Source organism: Cryptomeria japonica, chromosome 8 (assembly GCF_030272615.1).
Source record: "Cryptomeria japonica chromosome 8, Sugi_1.0, whole genome shotgun sequence".
Taxonomy (NCBI): domain Eukaryota; kingdom Viridiplantae; phylum Streptophyta; class Pinopsida; order Cupressales; family Cupressaceae; genus Cryptomeria; species Cryptomeria japonica.
The window spans coordinates 741,256,373-741,278,483 of record NC_081412.1 but is presented as its reverse complement, the minus strand read 5'-3'; the positions used below and the strand labels follow the sequence as shown (position 1 = coordinate 741,278,483).

At 39.4% G+C, this 22,111-nt stretch overlaps 1 protein-coding gene across 2 annotated transcripts in view; it reads left to right on the top strand.

Moving 5' to 3' along the window:
* LOC131061434 (DExH-box ATP-dependent RNA helicase DExH11) overlaps positions 1-20,048 on the top strand; it is a 334,783-nt gene extending 314,735 nt beyond the window's left edge. For both annotated transcript variants that reach the window (XM_057995124.2, XM_057995123.2), the window contains exons 23-24: positions 19,345-19,471; positions 19,563-20,048. In XM_057995124.2, coding sequence (XP_057851107.1) covers positions 19,345-19,471; positions 19,563-19,781 — 346 coding nt within the window. In that variant the 3' untranslated portion in view covers positions 19,782-20,048. The remainder of the gene's footprint in view (positions 1-19,344; positions 19,472-19,562) is intronic.
* Positions 20,049-22,111: the final 2,063 nt, after the last annotated feature.

Here is a 22,111-nt window from a genome sequence, read left to right as displayed (position 1 = left end):
GGTAAATATCAACAACCACCCAAAGAAGAACAATGACTACCTAAAAAAGGTAATTAATAACTATCAACAACAGCTCAAAAAGTGCACATGCACGGAGCTCAAAATTTACAACTGACTTGGCAGTTAAATATGAACTTTATGGCCAAAAGTGCCTTTTTAGATTTAAAAGACGTGTATTTTATGAAGGCACTTTTTCCTTTTCAGCTGCAGATCCCTTTACTAAAAATTCATCCTCGGCACTCAAATAGTCCTTCCAGAGGTCCCGACCTGCTATACGTTCTGCACAAACATACTCTTGAAACCTGATGCACAGCTGGAACAACACCCTGAACCGAGGCATAGGAGGATGACGTATCTTATATTGCATGCCTTCCAGATGACAATCTACGTGCTTTAAACCATCTTTCCAGTTGGACCGATGAGCCTCAAAACACAAAATGTCTGTGTAATTTACTGGCAGTAGGCGATCTTATCCATTCTCAATCTATCCTCCCAGTCCGGGTGCATTATGTCATCAGACAAACTATTTTTCCAACCTAAAACCATTGATCGGAGGATTGTCCCACCAAGGTCCCTCATGTCCTTCAAAATTTGCTCGCATTCCGCCTGCTCTTTGTTAATGGTTTCTTTTGTTTCGCTCTTCATGGTGATGGTCTAGTACCATTCTTTAAAAATGTTGATGTTATAGGGGTCCAGGATGGAGGACAATGTAGGAATCTGCGCTTGGGTCCAAAAAAGAGCCCTTACGAGGGGAAGAGTTGTAGCAACTACCTCATGAACTTTGAGGCATTCCTGCTTCACCTCGAACATCTTGACCAAAATGGTCTCTCGGTGGTGGGCCATTTCCTTTACATCTTCAATGATTAGCTCTCCCCTTTCTTTAATGCTTCGAATCCATTCCTTGACAACCTTGGCGGTATCTCGTACTCCTTCAAACTTTGTGGTTGTCCTTTGCACCAATGCTGATAGGGGAACATGAGATTCGGGGGCAGGATGCAATGGTCTCAGTAGGTGATCAATGTACCCCTCGGCCTGCTTAGCACGAACTCGATACATGTTTTTCTCCGCAGTTATCTCTTCAAGTTGCCTAAGCATGTTTTGCACAGAGTCCTTGAACTCCTCCCTTTCCTGTTCTTTGGTGGCTCGCCTGATCGGGACGGTTGTGATGCTATAATCAGCCAGTGTAATTTGATCTGCTGGCTTATCGACAGGCGGGGTGGCGATATGGATGGTACGGTTCCTTTGTTCATCCTTGGTTATTCGGGAATAGACTTTAGGCTTTTTCTTCCCTTTGGACTTTGTTTCCCCTATGCAAGAGAAAATGTCCTCCAACTAACCAATCTTGAGGTATGGTCTGCCCGGATGCTATGGTCAAATTCCCACTCTGCTCGTTAATACTTTTGGCTGGTTCATTGCATATCTGTAACTGATCTGTTACAGGACAAGTTGAGGAAGTGTCTAGTCCTTTGCTTGCAGCTGAAATCTCTCCTACTTCGTTGAACAACTGTCTGGTATCTCCATGTGATGGTTGTTCCTCAGTTCTATCAGGCTCGTGGGTCTCGTTTTCCCTTTGCTCTCCTTCAACAGTGGTGTCATCTTTGCCGGTACTATGCAATTGCAATTCGTGCTGACTCCCTTGGGTGAGTTCATGCACATCAACCCCTTGATTGGACGAAATTTCTCCTTCCTCAACTTGATTCTTAGGTTCGCCAGACTCAATGACCCTCACCTTTGTATTTAGCTTGTCTTGTGTCGGAGGATTATCAGCTTCGAATGCATCAACATCGCTCTGGGAAGGCGAAGGAGGTATATAATCAAGTTCAATTACATCGTTATCGAAACTGGGGTCTTTTGATGATGAATTGACCTCTGGTCTCCTAATAGGGATCTTCTCCCTTCTTGTCCTTTTAGATGTCCGAGTCCCTCTACTGGCTTTGGCTTTCTTCCTTTTTTCGGGCTTCTCAACCTCTTCCTTTGGTATGCTTGAGGTTCCCTCATCCTCAGAGGACTGAGAATCAAGACTACCCATCATATGGTAGGTGAACTGGACTCCTTCATGAGTTAGCCGCTCAATCTGCTGGTGTAGCCAATGATCAGTGTACCTTCCTGGGGCTGCCATAACTGCCTCAAAATCAATGATTGGATCCTGTGACCAATCGATGCCTGGCAAGAGATGTCTTACTACCTCAAACTCCCGAACTTGTAATAATTTCCAGAATCCGTTACTTGATCCGGGACCCGACGGTATTCATAAAGTCGCATTTGTTGCACACGAACCTTGAGTATTCGCGTCGTTGGACCTCATAGTCATCAGAACAATTCTTCCAATAATCTTCAATTGATTCCTTTGCTCTGTAGCGTCGGCCATACGCTCTCTTCGCCAAATTGTCATGATCAAAACATTTCCTTGGGAAATGTTCCTGCAGGCCATAAGAGGCTTACTCAGCAAGTGATTCTTCGGCATGATTTGCATTCTTCAAATGTACATCAAGGTTACCCACCACCATGGGGAAGGTGAATCCGGACTGCTTCTTGTCTCTGAGTAAACCACTCGTCGGACGTGCTTGCCTTGCAACTTCCAAAAGAATTATTTTGTCGATTGGATATCGTGGAAGTCAGAAAGGAGCACCTTCAAAGCCAACTATTCGGATATAGGAGAACCTTGGGAACTGAATGAACCAGGCACCATACCTTTGTACCAAAATGGTAGCTTGCTATGAGAGCCTTATGTGTAATCCCCCTTGCATCACCCTGACTAGGCGCATTGTGAAGGCGTCATTGACACGCTCATACTGACCAATAGTATAAGCAGGGTTGTTCTTTTCCCTCTGAGCTAATCCCTAATAATGTAGCTAAGGATAGCAATCGTACACCTTTACTTGATTGGGCCCGTTCCCGATTTCACCTTTCTTGATCAACCCTGGCAGTGGCTAGTGTCGAGCGAACATATAGACTAGATAAGAGGTCATGGTAAAGTACTTTTTCTCTTCAAGTTCGACCAATTGGGTATGGATATTGTCGCTTATGATCTGGGCCTAGTCGAACTTGGATTTCCCGGTGAAGACCTGTTCTATGGCGAAGACCTGCTCTGTAAAATAGAACATCCACTCCTCAAAAAGGTTAGATTGAGGGAGTCCCATAACCCAGCTGAGCAAGGTGACCATATCTCCATGCTCATTCTGAAAGTCGCTTCTGGGGGTCTTTTTCCCAATTCTAATGCTTGGAGGCCTTCTCTTCTTATACCACTCATTTATTAATGTCCTGCATTTGACAGGGTTCATATCATATGCCACTTGCGCTTCATCTATGGTTGTTGCTATGGGGTTATCCGAGACGAGGATGTCGAATGCGTCGCCAATGGCCTCAGGAGTGAAGTCAACGAGGACCATATTCTCAAGGACCACTAATCTGGTGTTTGGTTGATAATGTCAGGCAGTCTCTACTACCAACTCATAATTCTGCACTGATGGAGGAAATCCTGCTGCCTGGGCGATACCACTTTCCATCATCCACCTAGGCTTGCCATAGGCATTAGGGGAGAATACCCTGTCTCTGAAGTCCTGAATGTCGATGTGGCCTAGGTCAGTATCACCTACATTTTCCCATATGCTTTGGACCTTTGACTCCCTTGGTCCTCCTCTCTGATACTGGCATTTCATCTTTTCGCCTTTGCGAGGGATGTCTGATTTAGAAGCTCGGGACGTTTCGGCTGGACCAAGTGTCTTTGAGAACTCTACTGCAGATTTAGGCATCTATCCTGCACAACCGGGTGCGGATTACGAGATGAGATGAAGGAAACAAAACAGGTTAGATAAGAGGGATACGTTAGTGCACAAGGATTAATTGAAAACCGAATTTGAAGAAAGCAGGACACTTCAGCGAAAGAGCTTTTTATCTTTGGACATGAAACATTATTAAGCTCTTTGATTAAGAAAAATTACTATACGGCTGCGGTTCAAGGACTTAGGCGATTTTGACTGCTAAATTTGCACTTAGTCTTTTAAGTTCAGTTTTTTCAAAAAATGGATGAGGTTTAAGATTCCGTAAGTCTGAAAAAATGCATTCCCGGTTAACTTCTGGGACAGACTCTGATTTTAACTGCTTTGCCTGATGCCTTTCAAACGAGAAAAGATGCGGTTCAAAGACTTAATCATTTAATCAATTTTGCAAAAACACATCTAACCAATTTTGCATGCATTTTAAATGATTCCAAGGGAGGCAAAGCGAGCTTACCTGGCGAAATATGGTGTCAATCCGCACAAATCTAGCCTGCAGGATTGATTTCCTTTGAAATTTGAAAATGCCCCTTTCCTATGCCTTACGCTTTTTGGAAAAGACAAAATGCACAGCTCGCAATTTTGTGGAATGGTAGGGTTTCTGCAATTTTCAAATCCTTCACATGGTTAACCCTCTATCTCTTTCTACGCTGAAGTTGGGGAAAAGAATACCCTCTTTGAAGACTTATACTTCGCGTTTTACCTTGGTTGAAATTTCGGCGTTTTTGCTTCTATTGCAAGCTTTATACTTTGCGATTTTCAAATTCTGCAGACCTCTCAAACTTGGTGATTTTCTTATGGCAAACTTCGGCGGTATAACGTCTTGCAAATCTTAACCTCTGCGATTTTCCTATGGCGTCGAGCTTGGGTGTTATAGCTCTCTCCGCAAACTTTCAAACTCATGCGTTTAACTATGTCGTTGCCGAAAATGGGGGTTTTGCATCATCGCAAGGATTTAAAGTTTTGCAATTTACGCTTCACGCGAATTTCGGCGTTTTCATACCTTTTTCAAACTCTAAAAATTTCGCCCTTTATGCATATCGCAGACTTCAGGGTAACGTCTTTTTGCAAAGTTTTAAAACTTTTCGCAATTCCCTTTAGATGCCGAACTTCGGCGATTTCATACTTTATGCAAACTTCAGCGACTTTGAATGGTTTGCTAACTTTTTAAAACTTTTGTGATTTCCCTCTAGATTCCAAACTTCGGCGATTTAGATGGTTTGCAAACTTTACATTGCAATTCCCCTTAGTTCGCGAACTTCGGTGAATGAAAGGCTTTTTCAAACTTTAAACATTGCGATTTCGCCTTTTCCATATATCGCGAACTTCGGCGATTAAGTGGCCTTTTTCACACTTTAAAAATTTTGCCCTTATGCGAGGTTTTGGCTTATTTCCAAGTCTATCACAAACTTCGGGGCTTTGGGGGCGATTGCAAACTTCAGCGATTGAGGTCCCTTTTTCAAACTAAAAATTCCACGATTTTACGCCTTGGGAACTTCGAGATTTTTAGATGGTTTTTCAAACTTTTATAAAAATCATGTCCTACACTGTTGTTGCGAAAATCGGGGTTTGAGAGCCTTTTGAAAACTTTAAAACTTTGACATTTACGCCTTTTATGGCGAACTTCAGGATTTTTAGACCAAGTTTAAAACTTTTGACAATTTTCTCTGTTGTATGCGAACTTCGGCAATTTTAGCTAGTTTGCAAACCTTTTAAACCTTCACAATTTACCCATTATTGGTGAATTTCAGGATTTGAGAGCACTTTGCAAACTTTTTAAAACTTCGCAATTCTCCTCCTTAGCGCGAATTTCGGGATTTTGGAGCCTTTTGAAAAGTTTTGACACTTTAACATTTTACGCCTTTCAATCTCCTTTTGGCAACTAATCTGGCCTTATATTTATCTAAGGTACCATCTACATGATACTTGACCTTATATACCCATTTACAGCTAATGGGTTTCTTCCCTGGAGGAAGATCTAAAAGAACCCAGGTGTGATTCTTCTAAAGACTTTGGAACTCAGCATCCATTGCCTGTTCCCACTCTGGAATCCCTTTGGCCTCTGCATATGTTTGAGGCTCATAGATACTGTGGATGTTAGCCATAAGAGCAAAATTAACTATGTTTTGTTGTTTGCCCTTATTTCTGGAAGCTCTACCCTCAATGAGCTCATCAGGACGAAGATCACTGATGGTCTTAGCCCACCATTTAGGCCGAAGAGTAGATGTGCCAACATCAGGAGCAGGAGGAATAATTGGAAGAGGAAGCGGATCAGGATCAGGAGTAGGAGGAAGATTAGCATCTTCCGGAGGAAACTCAGGTAGTGCATCATCAAATACAGAATTTGCATCATCCCTCCCATCAGGTGAACCGAATGGAAGACAGATACTCAAGTCAGAAATCTTCAAAGGCTGATCCTCAAAATGCTACTGAGACGAGGAAAGCTGAAATGGTACTCGTTCTTCATCAAAGACAACATCACGACTGAAGATAAGACGATGAGAGTCTACATCAATCAGTCGGTAGGCCTTATGGCTATCACTGTACCCTGTAAACATGAGCTTCTGACTCTTGGAATCCAACTTAGTACGCTTGGCATCAGGAATTCACACATAAGCTAAGGAGCCAAAAACTTTCAAATGGCTGATCCGAGGTTTGCGACCAGACCATGCTTCCTTAGGAGTCTTATTTTTAACAGCATGAGTGAGTGACCTATTAAGAAGATAGATTGTTGTGAACACTGCTTCTGCCCAATATTTCTTAGGAACGTTTCTATGTTCCATCATAGACCTAGCCATTTCTGTAATGGTGCGGTTACGACGTTCTACAACGCCGTTTTGTTGAGGGGTGTATGGTGTGGTTAACTGACGTTTTATGCCATGTGTATCACAGAAAGTAGAGAAAGAAGAAGAATAAAACTCCCCCTCATTATCAGACCTAAGAGTAATAATAGAAGAACTAAACTCTTTTTCTACTAAGGCCTTAAATTTCTGAAATAGAGTAAACACATATGATTTGTGCTTAAGGAAATACACCCACATTTTACGACTGAAATCATCAACAAAAAGCAAGAAATACCTGCACCCAGTAACAGAAGTAGTATTCGTAGGACCACATACATCAGCGTGGACCAGCTGCAGTACCTTAGAAGCTCGCCATGAGTCACCATCCTTGAACGATGTCTGGTGCTACTTCCCAGCCTGGCAAGCTTCACAAACGCGATGATTCTGAGTCTGAATATCACGGAGACCATGTATTAAGTCTTCCCGAACAAGCTGTGCAAGATATTGAATGTTTAGGTGACCATATCGTTGATGCCAGAGACTACTGATAGATGAAGATTTAGCTGCGAAGGCATGCTCAAGAGAATCGCCTGTATCCACAAGTCTATATAGACCATGATCCTCAATGCCAACAGCTACAGTAGTGCTAGAAACACAATCAACAATCGAGCACTTATGTGTACTGAAAACAACATCCAGCTGAGGAGAATGCCGCATAATCTAACTGACAGAAAGGAGGTTAAGTTCCATACCAGGAACATAGTACACATTGAGGAATATGAGATTCCTCCCTCCAAACTGTATCTGGACGTTGCCCTTGCCGACAACAATGTACTCTTCACCACCTCCAAAAATAACTGAATCAGTGTAGGGAGAGAACTCAACAAACCAGTCACGCCTGTGAATGAAATGACGAGAAGCACCAAAATCAATGTACGAGGCATAAGACTTCACATGATCTGCAAGTCTTTTAGCCATGAAGGCATAAAAGGCAGACTCTTTCTGCTCTGTGTGCTCAACAACATTGGCTTTAGGCTGAGAGCCTCCCTGCTTCCGCTTCTCGGAAGCCAATCTGGTACGGCAATCTTTGATCATATGACCAAATTTGTGACAGTAATTGCATTGCACCTTCTTTTTCTTGGAACCATCCGGAGATTGAGAAGAGCCCTTCTGCTGAAAGGACTAGGATGATTGGGATTTGCATTTATCCTTGTGAAAGGATTTGGCAACAAAGGCATGTTCTGAGGAGGCTAAAGTAGCACCGCTACCAAACTGTTGTTTCCAACGATCCTGTTGCAGAAGTTTGGTGCATAACTTTGGAAATTTCAGATCAACATTAGTAGAAGTAATGTTGAGAGTCTCTGTAAAGTGCTCATACGGCTTGGGTAGACTTTTTAGAGTAATGACTACCATATCCTCTTCCTCCATTTGCCGACCAATAGCTTCGAGCTGATCTCGAATGTCCTTAATCTTTGTAAGATGCTCCTGTAAGGACATGTGTTCATCCATCATAATGGAGAACAACTGATTCTTCAGAAAAAAGGCTCGACTCTTGTCGGATGTCTCATGCAACTCCTTCAGATGCTTCCAGATTTCTGCAACTGACTTGCCGGAAGGAATCTAAGGTAGCTGGTCATCTGTAACAGAGAGCTTGAGAAGCATAATAGCTTCTCGATTGCGGTCATCAAACTTGTCCTGGTCAGCTCCAGGTGTTTGAGGACAAGACTCCGTGCCCAAAACAAGATTATCTAGGCGGCGATATTCAAAAATAGTCAGCATGCGCTGCTTCCAAGTGTTATAATTTTTCCCATTAAATTGTTGACTGCCTTCCAACATCAAGTTGGTCAATGACGCCATCTTGCACATTACCTAATGCACGGAAAACGAAAAAAACTAAGAGGCATTGGCACGAAATTCAAAAAAATTGAATCCCAATGTAGAAATAGGGGCAGATGCAGGTACAGACTTCAAAAAACTAAGTTACCAGTTCGGCTACGGATTCGCGGATTCGGCAAAAAAAAAAATTGGGGTACAGGTACGGGTTCGTCCGTCCATATATATATATATATATATATATATATATATATGTGTGTGTGTGTGTGTGTGTGTGTGTGTGTGTGTGTGTGTGTGTGTGTGTGTTCAAACTTCAAACATCAAAATTATATATGTTGACAGTTCAAACATACAAATATGAAACATACAATGATAACAGATAAATCATAAATCATAAATCCATAATTGCCAATGCCAATAAATATTCTGATATTGATATATCGTAAATCATAAATGTAATATCATATTCATAATTTGCAAAAAAGATAATATTCAAGTTTCAAGTTTCAAGTTTCAAAATGTGAAAATGTCATGACACAATAAAGTATAAAGTTAAACATTCAAATTACAAGCCATCTATGGGATTTAAATTCCATATTCATCTTCATCTGTAGCATCCAACCCAAGCCCAAGGTCATCAAGTGGTTCAAATTCAGCATCAATTGAACCAATATCAAATGGAATGCCACTCCCACTAGCTATGTCTCTCTCAAATTCCATAACTGCCTCGTCTATAGAGACTTGGCAAAGTTGTGCAACTGTAGCATCTAAATCAGCACACTCAGGGGCTAGATCCCAATTCCTTGTTACACCCTCACTATATCCAGGGTCCTTATGTGACAACAAACAAAGGTTGGAATGTACGTAGACCAAATCCTCAGCTTTCTTTGCACCCAAACGATTAGACTGAGTGGATGAAGGAGTATGTACTCCAATTCCGCTCAGCTGAAGAAGAACTTGCAACCTGTTAAAAGTTAAAACATAATTAGAAATTTATAAATTAAAATTATAAAATAAAAATATGATAGCATCAAATGGAATTGGAAAACTATAAAAATAAAAATAAAAAGATACATACTTGGGAGTTAAGTTTAATTGCAAGAGGCTGCAAGTAAACGAAGCCTTGACCATGTACATACCACCACTCATCAACATCCATCCCATATCTAGCATTAAGAGCTACAACATCATGATTTTTTGCAGATACAAATTGGCCAAACTCTCTCAAGTCAATATTTCTTGTCTCCTCATCTTGATATATCTTTTTAAAGGCAGCCCTATAGCCAGAAGCAACCTCTGCATCTCTATATGGTGGCACCCTCCTTGGTGTTGCAAGCATCTCTGCACTACAAAATTTTGGCGTCAAAGCAAATGCTAAGAGATGCAAGGGGTGGTCATCTTGGTCCAACGATCAACAACAATTTTCTACACAACTTTGAAAAATGTTTCCGTTGGGTCATTTTCTTTTCTATTTATTACTTCTTTTATTTTTTCCACCATGCAATCTATGCCATCATAAATCTCATCCAAACATGGGCGATCAATATCAGCATACCTGATCATGCTCATGATGGGCTTAGTGAAATTCAAAACATATTCCACATCATCCCACCATTTCTCACTAAGGATCAATGCTCTTACTTTTAGAGCTCTTTCTGTGTGGGACTACTTCCATACACTCCACAAGTTGTTGATGACTATTGGTGTTGGAAATAAGCCACACTTGGACCAACGATGGACTGGTCCAAGAGGGGCCAGTAGCTTAGTGGTAGAGCACTCCAGCAGTGTTGGAAGGTCCTAGGTTCGAGTCTTAGCTGGTCCATGTCTCAACATGGTATCAGAGCCAGGTCCAGGCTAGAAGCCCCAAGCACACAAGAGGTGTGGCTTAAGGGGGGTGTTGGTGTTGGAAATAAGCCACACTCGGACTGACGATGGACTGGTCCAAGAGGGGCCAGTAGCTCAGTGGTAGAGCACTCCAGCAGTGTTGGAAGGTCCTAGGTTCGAGTCTTAGCTGGTCCATGTCTCAACAATGACCATAGAACTTAAAGCGTCTCGCACCTTCAGAAGTCGTCTTGAGACGAGCGTGTGAGATGCAAATCGTGTCTCAGCAACCTAACATGACATAAGAAAATACACAACATATATCAAATGTAAGTCTATAAAAAATACAAATTTAAAACTAAAAAATTAAAAAATAAAATTTAAAATTAGTAATTATAAATTACCTTCAACAACTCCAACTTGGAGAAGGTCCTGAAAATGGCTTGTGACATATGATGATTAGTCACAAACATTTGAATCTCCTCGCCCTCCGCATACAGTTTTTTCACCCAATAAATTTGTGTGCCAAGCTTTTGCATGATTAAATTGAGTGAGTGTATTGTGCATGTTGTCCAAAAGATGTGACCATATGTAGCCTCTCACATTTGAGGCCCCACCATGTCAATGCATTCTATCAAGATATTGGCAATGAAACTTGCATCTTTCACTTGCCCCTCACAATCCACTGCTCTCAAAAACATTGCCCCTTTAGGACACACTGCTATAACATTGATCAATGGCCTATTTTTACTATCTTTCCATCTATTAGAAACAATGGTCACACCTGTTTCTTGCCATGTATCTTTGATGACCTTCAACTGTGACTCTACGGATGCTTTCTCCTTTGCCAATAAGGTGGTTCTCACCTTTTCATACCCTGGACAAACATAATCAGAAGGTGTATTGCAAAGAGTATGCACCATGTCCCAAAAGTAAGGTGATCTAACAAGGTTGAAAGGAAGCCCATTGCCATAAAGGCAACATCCAATTTTGGAATCTGCAATCTCTCTCAGTTCATTTTTTAAGGCAAAATCCAATGGGCCTCTTTTCCGTGAAGCCACAACATTCTGATTCTCTACTGCATCAACTGGTGGGTTTTTCATGAAAGGATGTGAACCAGTTGGTCTTGTGGAGCCACTGCTACTAGAAGGCCTCGTAGACGTTGATTTTGGATGGACGAGAGGATGATCAATCTTTGCTTTGCTACTTCTCCTACCAGTTTCCTCTTGTTCTCTAATATATCCCAAAACTAGAGCTTTTGACAGCCCCCTGCCATCTGATCCCTTACAAAATTTTATTCCACGCCCAAGGATGAAACAAAGGTGGCCTTTCACTTGAAAGTATGAGCTGGTATACTCAGTGCCACAATGGTTGCATTGCCAAACAAAACCCCCACCACCAGACACTAGCTTGATCATTGTTGTATAATGCCAAAGTGGTGAATCTTGATCAATTTTAAAGGGGTTATTTTCAGTGCGAACATTTGCAACTGAACTAGAACTTGCACTTGCACTTCCAGTTCCAGCCATTACGTATGATTATATGAATAATGCACCTAAAATGAAAAGAGAAAGCACAACATTATTGAAAAAAATTATTAAAATTTCGGCATTATAACCCCATACTACGCATACAAAGTGTAAAAAAATATACAAGACTTCTTTAAAAAAAATTAAAAAATTCTTTAAAAACTTGGAAAAATTCTTGAAAACTTGAAAAAAATTCAGATTCACTTACCTTTAATGGCTAAATCTTCCTTCTCTAGTGATTCCTACGCCTTTGATGCATGTCTCACAACTTCGTAGTCGTCACCTTCGAAGAAAAATACAAAAACTAAGAAACTAGATTGTAGAGAAAAAATCTTCAAAAATGCAAGTAGAATGAGTTGAATGCATGTTTTGATGCATGAAATGCATCATAAAGGGGTGGATTAGGGTTTAGATGTTAAAATAAGATTAAAAAATTTGTATTTTAATTGTTTTTCTTTGTTTTCTAACTCGTGGGCCCCGTTTTTGGGAACCCACGGGCTTGGGTTCACCCGAGTCCTTCCTGGTTCGACCTGCGTCCCACTCAGGTGCTGCCCAGGCAGCTGGGTTCTCTGTGGGTCTTGCACGAACCGGGACCAGGACCCGGCCATTTTTGGCAAGAACCGGTAACTAAGTCAAAAAAATGAAGTACGGCGGGCACGAATTTCAAGAAAAAATTCCGACTAACCCAAAAAAATCCGAAGACAACCCAGAAAGAATTTGCTATCGGAATCTGGATCCGTTGGCACAAAAATCGAGGCACCCAGAAAATTCTAACGACGACCCAGTTGAGATCTTGAAAAACCCACCAAGAATTTGCAATCGGAAAAAAAAATTCGACTTGATCTAAAGGGAAAAAACCCTAGTCGAAAATGCAGATTTTTGTCTTAAAAATGGTTGAAAAAATTTGCAACCAAGAAAAAAATTGCGTCGTGTGGTCGCGCGAAATGCAAGAGAGACAGGTCGCGGGAGAGGGCAGAAAATAGCTGAAAACCCTAGTAGCTGCAGCCAAAACGAACTGCCAGAAAACAAAATCACGGAAATAGACTGCAGAAGACAAAACGTGATTTTAAATCACGTCACTATTCATGAGCAGAAAGAATGACGCAAAAAGACCCTCGACCAATCCACACGAACCAGTAGCAATTTCGAATAAACAAAGAAATTTTTCAAAAAAAAACTATTAAAAATTCGTGACGAATTTTTAATTGAAAAATTAATTCGAAAATAACCAAGGCTCTGATACCATATTACGCAAGTAATTGGTAAAAAATTGAATGTATTAACAATGAGCAAATGCTCAATAAATAGGATTACAAAGAATTACAAGAGAGCAAGTTTCTAAAAAGAAACTGCCAATAAGATTGAGCAAGATCTTATTAAGATATTTACACTAAGTTTACAATATTGAGCATTAATAATAAAATAATAAAGTATTATTCTAATAGCTAAGAGGGAGTGTTAAGGATGTAGCCTCATTTGGATTGAAGCAAGCAATATATATATATATATATATATATCACATCATATATTAATTGACAATAACACTAAACATGTTACAAATTTCCTACAACAAAATAATCCCGATGACTGTCGAAGTCGAAAGACATAGATAGTGACTGTCATCGTTGCATTATTCGATGACAGTCGAAGTAGTTAGTAAACCCGAGCACCGTAAATAAGTTAACTAATGAACATAACGGTGAACAATGTACGAAGAGTCATGGTCCCGTAGGGTCTGTTAGGACCCGGAGGCAACTGAGAGGGGGGGGTTGGTGAATCAGTTGACGATTAATTTCAACCCAAATATAACTTAATCAAACTTGATACTTAATACCGGTAAACCAAACTTAATGCTAGTTAACAGATTAACAGTTAATATTAATACCGGTGAAACTTAATGCATGAAACAGGAAGAGAAACAACATCCACAACACATAACACAGGGATTTGTACGTGGAAACCCTGTAAGGGGAAAAACCACGATGGGAAACCTTACCCACAATTAGATGATACTACTGCAGATAGTATGTGTGTACAGATGGAGTCTGCACATGCAGAAAGGCCAACTGCCTAGAGCGCACTGCTCAATCACAAGATGGGAGTCACACTGACTACATGTAATATCCCTTGGCTAATCTGACCCTGTTTTGCTTATATGAACACCAAGGAATATTGTCAAACATTTGGCATACAATGTTTGAAGCCGCTGTAGTGAATTCTTTATTTGTCTTCTTTGGGTTTGTAGGCTGCAAATGAAGTTATGGAAAGCTTCTAACAATGCAAAGTGGTTATAGAAATGATATACTAGCTGTTTTAGACCTTTCCACACATATGTAATGACTGAAATTAACTAGTACAGCTAGTTGACATTAAGACAAACACTTGTCATGCATCCCAAAGTACACCTACAGCCATTAGGCATTTAAGCAAACAATTGGCATGAAAGCTAAATGGCTGATCAATGTTGAATGTGGAATATGCAAATTATATCTCCATTAAACATATGCAACCTCCAAATATTTCATGATATAATCATAATAGAAAATGATGCAATGAAGTAATGATTTTCTAATACAATGACCATAGATAGAAAACCTGGTATTTCAATGGCTGCCTTGATATATTGGTTTGATTCTCCTCATATGCAAATCCCTTGTCACATATATATAGCTGTTCAACCTCTCTAAATCCCCTTCTATAGAACTCCAACTACTGTAGCGCACTGTTCATGCGCACTGTAGCGCACTATTCACGGCACTGTTCATGCGCACTGTAGCAGCAAGAACAAACTTGCAATCTGCTCTTAAAACCTTGAATAATTTGTTGCCAAATAAGGATGATTCACAACCAACTATAAATGTTCTTCAACAATAAACTTCAAACCCTTGTAGAAAACTTCACCAATTTGCACAAATGAAAGAACTGAAGTATTCTTTCCCACAACTGCAATAATTCAGGTGTTATTTCACACCTTCAAAATTGCTATCAATAGGAAGTTTTCGTTTCCTATGATCAAAGAAGAAAATTGCGAAAGCCCTAGGCTCCACAATAAAAATCAATCAAAATACGATTCATCAACTGGATGCCGAGAATGAACTCCTGCCTTTCCTTTTATTCTTTCCTTAAGAGAGCTCAAACACCTTCCTGGCCAATGTGGGATAAAAGATTTATTCCCACATTAAATTATTCACTTAACGCACTTTATTATATTAAAGTGACTTTATTATTATAAAGTTACTTTAGAACTTTATAATAATATTAAAATATTAAATAAATCACTTAAGTCACTTAAACTTTAATATCTCTTGATGTACTTGTCTGATTGCTAAGCCGTCTGAGCCAGGAGTCGACTCTCCCTGTTCTCCATGTGATTGGATGCCTGTCTAAAAATAGAAACCCTGAATAGTGACTTACTATAAATAGTAAGTATGTGGAACTGAGGCTAGAAATAGCTGCAAAGGCCCAATCAAGGTCGACACTGCCAATAAGCTCTGCTCAGGTGTCTTTCTATTAATAGGAACCCTGACTCTCCCAAAATAGTAACTTACTATAAATAGTAAGTGTGCCAATCTGAGTCAAAAAACCTGTGCAAAGGCCAAAACCTGAATCCAGCTGAAGAGTAATGTCTTTAATCACCAAGTAACTGCCACACGAGGCCCTCTATCAATAATTATTAGCCTACGAGGGTCAAATGATAGGCTAATTCTTACAAACTCTGATGCTCGCAAAATGGGGACATTACACTACAATTGGATGATTAAATCCAATGATAATGTACTACTCAAAGTAGCACCTTCTATGTTGGATTCATTACCGGTCAAGTCAAGCTCTGATAATCTCCTTCAAACCTTCCTTGAATCTTCAAATGATGTCTGCGTGAGTAGCTCTGCTTATATTCGCATATACCGAATATCACAACCTTACCATACCATATTACATACCATATCATAATCTCACAAATGAGATCTTCCATATATACCAAAACCTAGGACCAAATGTGTAGGTCGGCTCACTAAGAATATTACAATTAGATCAATTACAAATAAGTCAAGATGCGATGCATCATGTCGGCTCAATACAATTACAACAATAACCAAATGATTAAATCATCTCCATAACGTGTCGTGCGAGCGATCTGGATTAGATAATGCATGCTAGTCCATAGCCTAGACCAGTTTGCCGGTAACAGCAAATATGTCAAGCCGATTAGACCAATAACCAAAATACCAAAACTAAGTGTCCAAACCATGTTTTCAACATAACCGAGTGATCTCTAGATGATAACAAGTCATCCTTAGTGTCAGTGAACAATATAACCTACCGGTGAACCAAATACCGGTGATTGTGCATAAGTCACTGAACTTGCCAGTGAACATAACCAAAGATCTCCAGAAGGATAAGTGCTGATAAGTGTTGACATCAATGACAAAACCAATGCAACACATCCATAATACCAACAAGGTCATGACTCTACGTGGCATAAGCCACGTAGAAGTCATGCCCCTACGTGGACATGACCCTTCACCCCTCTATTTATGCAAAGGCATCGACACTCGCTGGGGAGGAAACCAATAACCGTGGCAATTTCACGATCCAGCAAGTAGTCGGTGTTTTCATAAAAGATTAATAGACAGAGTTGTATATATACATCGGTGGTCAATATATTCATAGCAGTGATCTCATAAAAAGTCTATTCTTACTATATATTATCAGACTATTGTTTTCTCTATCTCTGATCTAGATTCCTTAACACTAACTGCTTGCAATCTGACATGTTAAATCTCTCCAAGACAGTACTAATGTACTTGCTCTGACTAAGCCAAAGCTTTCTATTCTTTCTATCCCTATTGATTTCCATCCCCAGAATATACCTAGCTACACCTAAATCTTTCATTTCAAACCGTGCTAACAACTGAGATTTTAAGTCGGAAAGCATACCCTTATCATTCCCAATGAACAACATATCGTCCACATACAAAGCAATGATAAGTAAACGATCATTCTCAGTCTTGTAATACACACAATGATAAGACTTTGACCTTTTACAACAAAATGCTCAGGCTGGGACATATAAATCTCTTCCTCCAAGTCGCCATGAAGGAACGTTGTTTTCACATCCATCTACTCGATCTCAAAGTCATATGTTGTTGCAAGTGACAAAAGAAATCTGATAGATGTCAGCTTTGCTATAGGAGAAAAGATTTCTCCATAATCAATTCCCTCAACTTGGGAATAGCCCTTCACAACCAATCTGGCTTTATACTTTTCCATACTGCCATCCAAACCAATTTTTTTTTTAAATACCCATTTGCAGCCAACAGGTCTTCTACCTTCAGGCAAGGGCACTAGATCCCAGGTTTCATTCTTCTTTAGTAAAGCCATTTCTTCATTCATGGCCTCCAACCAAGAATCTGAATTGGGCATTTGTATGGCCTCTTTCACAGTCCTAGGCTCATCAGTGTTAGAAACCAAAGCATAGGCACAGTTTGTATCCAACAATGAGAAACCATATGTATCAGGTTGTCTTCTCTCCCATGTAGACCTCCTCAATGGCTGAGGTGGAGGGAATGGAGGTGTAATGGATGTGTAATGGACCTTGAGAGCCCTTACCTTGAGGAGTCTAGCAACCTGGTTACAGCCTCATCTCAAACTCACAGGTTAAGTCATAATATCCTCATAGTATCCTCTAAGCAGTCCTCATAGTATCCTCCTTCCAAACATTTTTGTTCATACTAAATTGGAATTCATGTCATAATATTGAACTTACATGATTATTAATCAAATGGAATGTATCTATATGCATACGGTTTATTGTTACCTGAAGGAAACTTTATTCAATCTGCTGTTCCTAAGATAATCAGGTATCATCTCTAACCCTAACTGTATAATTTTCACTGTTTTCAATACATAATATAGAAGGGGACATTCCAACAGTTCCTTGTTCTGTTACATACACATCAGGTGTATCACTGTACTCCAAGGCCAGTTGAAGCTTGTAATGTCGCACCCTAGTCTGGAACACTGAACAAATTGTAGAACTGAAATTGACCTGCTTGTTCCCTGTATTATTTTTGTTTGGTTGATTTTATCTTTTAGAACCAGACAAAAGTTGCAGAAGAGGTTTTGTGTTTTTGTTTTGCAATGTTTGAGTTGATAATATTGAACAACAATTTTTTGCAATAGTAAACACAAGTAATACAAAATATTGAACAACATCCACTGTTATGCAACTAGAGAGCATTTAATTTCCAGATTTCATTATAGTATCACGCAGAGATCTGATTGCAGCACCTTCAAATCTGTCCTCTCGAACCCAAAATACTTCTTAATGCGATTGTCTGATTTGGCCACTCGAAGTGCAAAAAGGTGTCACCAAAACCTAGGCGAGTTGGCCTCCTTTAAATCTGGTTTTTAATATTAGTAACCCTTTAGTCCCCTGAAACTGTTGGAAATCTGCTTCAAACCCGCTGAGACTGGAGGACTGATGTAGCTCAATACCAAACAGCAGTTGAGTGACTTTTCCCAACTCCAAAATGGCTAGAAAAGGGTGCGGCCAAGCAAGCAAGCTCCTCACTCGGAAAATAACCAGCAAACTGCTCCAAACTGATTTCTTTGATGCTTTAATGAAACCCTTGAAGTAGGATTTCCTCACACACCCTGGGAAGATCTTTCACTTCTACAGATGTAAGCTTTATGAAGGGTTTCGTCTTCACAAGCTGCTCTAAACCTTCAGGTTCAGCTAACTCCTTAGGAGGCAAAAGAGATAATATTCAACATGCCCTAACAAATGATTCCAAGTTGCCTTTTATGGCCTCCTATTCCTATGCCCTAATTAGGTTTTTTCCTTTCCAAGCACCCACTTTTGATTATATAAGTTTATTCACTTTTAATCTCTCACTAACAAACCTTTTTCTCTCTCCTAAAGCCGCCCACTCACTCTCTCTCTAGACTCCATAAATTACACTTTTGGAGGAGTTTCACTTAAGTTTAAATATTTATTTAACTTAGCAACTGGAGATATTATAAAATAACAACTGATGCCTCCCAATCCACTCTAGCAAGCTGTCTGAACCATGAGAGAATCAACCCAACATGGGTCCTCTATCTATTCTATTAGTCTACGAGGACCTGGTGATAAACTAACCCTATTAACTGAAGCTGGCTAGGAAAGGGACATTACAAAGCTCTCATCAAGCAGCTTACGGCTAGCTCATTTGTTCAAATCATTTTTAAGAATGCGCTGCTCAGAACAGTGATACTGCAGCTCTGAGCCCTACTCAGAGAGGAAATAGGGTCAATAGTTTAATTGGTTGAATTGTCCCACTTGTAACTGTTGCTTTTCTAAGTTAAACTATCTTTAGAAATTAATCACAATATATTAGTAATTGATGATTTATTGATCTAGCTGAAAATAATCCCCTAAACTATCCTAGCCATGCTTCTGGACTTTGAAGACTCTTTGAAATACAGTGTGCAATCAACCAGTTATTTTTAAATAGAAAGTGTGGACCTTTAATCACCAGATGCCAACCTCTATATTTCATGCAATCTTGTTTGCTTTTCAAACTTCATCTAACACAACTTAAACTGTTTGGATTGTAGACTTTTCAATACTGCTCTTCGACTTGGAAATACTCAAGCATATTATGGGCTTCCAGTAAATCCTCAGGATTATGCAAAGGATTCTCTAAAGTTCGGTCTTGTTGAAGTTGTATATGAGTGGGCCAAGGTTTGCATCTTCCATCATTTTTCAGATTTGTGTGATCTTCTTTTTATTGGTCTGTTAAAAGAATTAATTTGGTCTGCTTCTTCTGATTTAGGGTACACCTTTTGCCGATATCTGTTTTTTGACTGATGTCCCGGAAGGATCAATAGTACGCACCATTGTTCGTCTTGATGAGACCTGCAGAGAGTTCAAAAATGCAGCACGTATAATGGGTAATTCATCTCTTTATGAAAAGATGGAGGTGGCATCTGATGCCATCAAGCGTGATATTGTTTTTGCAGCCAGTTTATATGTTACCGGTGTTACATCATAGAATACTTATTTTTATAATTTTCATTTTTTACGTTATGTGTTGGTTGTTGTGCATATGCATAACAATGTGTACAAGTATGTAAATGTATATTTCTTTGCACTCTTCCAATTAGAAATCAGACATTGTAACAATCAACCAGGCAGATATTTAAGAACTTGCATAGGTATTTCTTAAATAGTGTTAAGCGATTTAAAACTTGCTCAACTGTAGTAAGTTTTCTGGTATAGATTTGATATTAGTTTGCTAACCTATCATAGATTGGGCATATTCAAAGCTTATTATGATCGAACTTTTAGGAATTGTTTTCTCATTTTGTTTTTTAACAAATAAAAGAATGAAATATCTTTACACCCACAACTGAAGACAAATGAGTATATTGCAGAAGCAAAATCCAGTAAGTGATAGCAGCATTTTCCATAAATTTAAATGTCATTTTTTCACATTCAAATTTTATCTAAATTGTCAAGGTTGTATCAATGTGTAGATTGACAGAAATAGAAGTGGGTTATTTGGCCCTATTAAATCCTTGCTTTGTACCATGCTTTCTCAATTGTGTCGGCAATGAATCTGAATACCAAAAATACAAATACGAGACTACTGAAGTTAGGGGTACACCTACAACTCTTCGAAAATGACACTAAAAAACAAATGCATGTGTGATGCATATATTCAAGAGATTACAGCAAGGAAGGTTCAAACCCTGCAATAGTTATTCAGAAATGGCACTCCAAAATCTCTCCATGTAGTTAAATAGAAAATATGTACCTGAGAGATGTTAAACACTAAACAAATCTTCCAAAATCAACCTGAGAAACGTTAAATCAGTATAAGTCTTCTGAAACCACACTCAAAAACATATACTCATGTAGTCAAATCCAAATGCAATATTATACAATGATGCTGAAATTAGAGTCCACTATAAATAGTGTGGTAAATTAAATCCCTTTAACAAAAATTATTATCGATACAATATAATTAAACTAGGATTGAAGACCTCCTTAGAGCTAATTCTCAACTGAAGGGTTCTAGAACTTGGAACTTAATTGTCTCTTGTAGAAACTTAATTTCAGATTCCCTGTCTTGGGATATTCATGATGGACCCTCTAGCCTCTTTTGGGAAGATTCATGGGGAGGATACCCAAGCATTGAAAGTTCTCTTAACATTCCAACAGCAAAGCAAGGATGGAGCTGAAAGTCTATGGAAAGGACCTTTAGCATGCAAGGATGGAGTTGGAAGTCTATGGAAGGATTGCCTATTCCAATTGCTGAAATTAAACAACTTTTAGATCTTATAAGAGTAAGAAATATTAACCCTAGAAGAGGGAAAGATACACTTATTTGGGCTTCCTTAAAAATAGGTCAATATAATGCCAAAGATGGCTACAGAGTCTAGCTAACTCTCAGAATCAAGAGGAACAGGATATTCCAGTTAGGCTCTTTTGGAGCAATAAAATCATCCCAAAAGCAGGGATCTTTGCATGGTTAGCTTTCAAAAAGAGGATTCTTATTGCAGAAAAGTTTACTAAAATGGGCTACGAAGGGCCCTCAAGATGCATCATGTGCAAAGCCCATGTAGAGACAGTTGATCACCTTCTCTTGAATTGCCCTTTTGCCTCAAAATGTTGGCGATGGCTTTGTGCAAAATTGGGGTGGATATTAGCCTTGCCTAATGATATAATCTCCCTCTTTCTTCTAAGGAAAGCACTTTAAGCTAGATTTTGGAAATTTCTCCGTCCTGCCTTGTTTGGGAAATTTGGAAAGAAAGGAATCGAAGACTCTTTGATAATATAGCAATGAGATTTGAATCAGTTTTAAGCTCAATTGAAACCTCAATTGTTGAAATAGTAAACTGCAAACTAGCTTTCTCAACAGATTCATCCAAAAAAATTTCTTGGGATGAAAGTATAAGAAATAACTGGCAAGGAATCAAGGTTCCTCCTTCACTTGGGCAAAAACCTAATGCTCGAAAGAAAGCTATATGGTCTCCTCCTAAGAAAGGATGGTTCAAACTAAACTTTGATGGAGCCTCCAAAGGTAACCTAGACCCTTTGGGTATAGGACATGTGGTTAGAGACTACGCAAGTTCAATTATTGGAAAAATGGCCAAGCCAATGCCATCGGATACCAATAAGAAACATCATAGTGGAGGGAGACTTAGAAATAGCAATCAATGCAATCAAATTGAAAAAAAACCCCAAATTGGTGGCTACGGGCAATTCTAGATAGCATAATTGACAATCTGGCTATACTAGAGCAATATGAGGTTAAACATATCTACAGAGAAGCGAATATAGAGGCAGCTGCTCTCTCAAAATCTACAACAAAAGGCA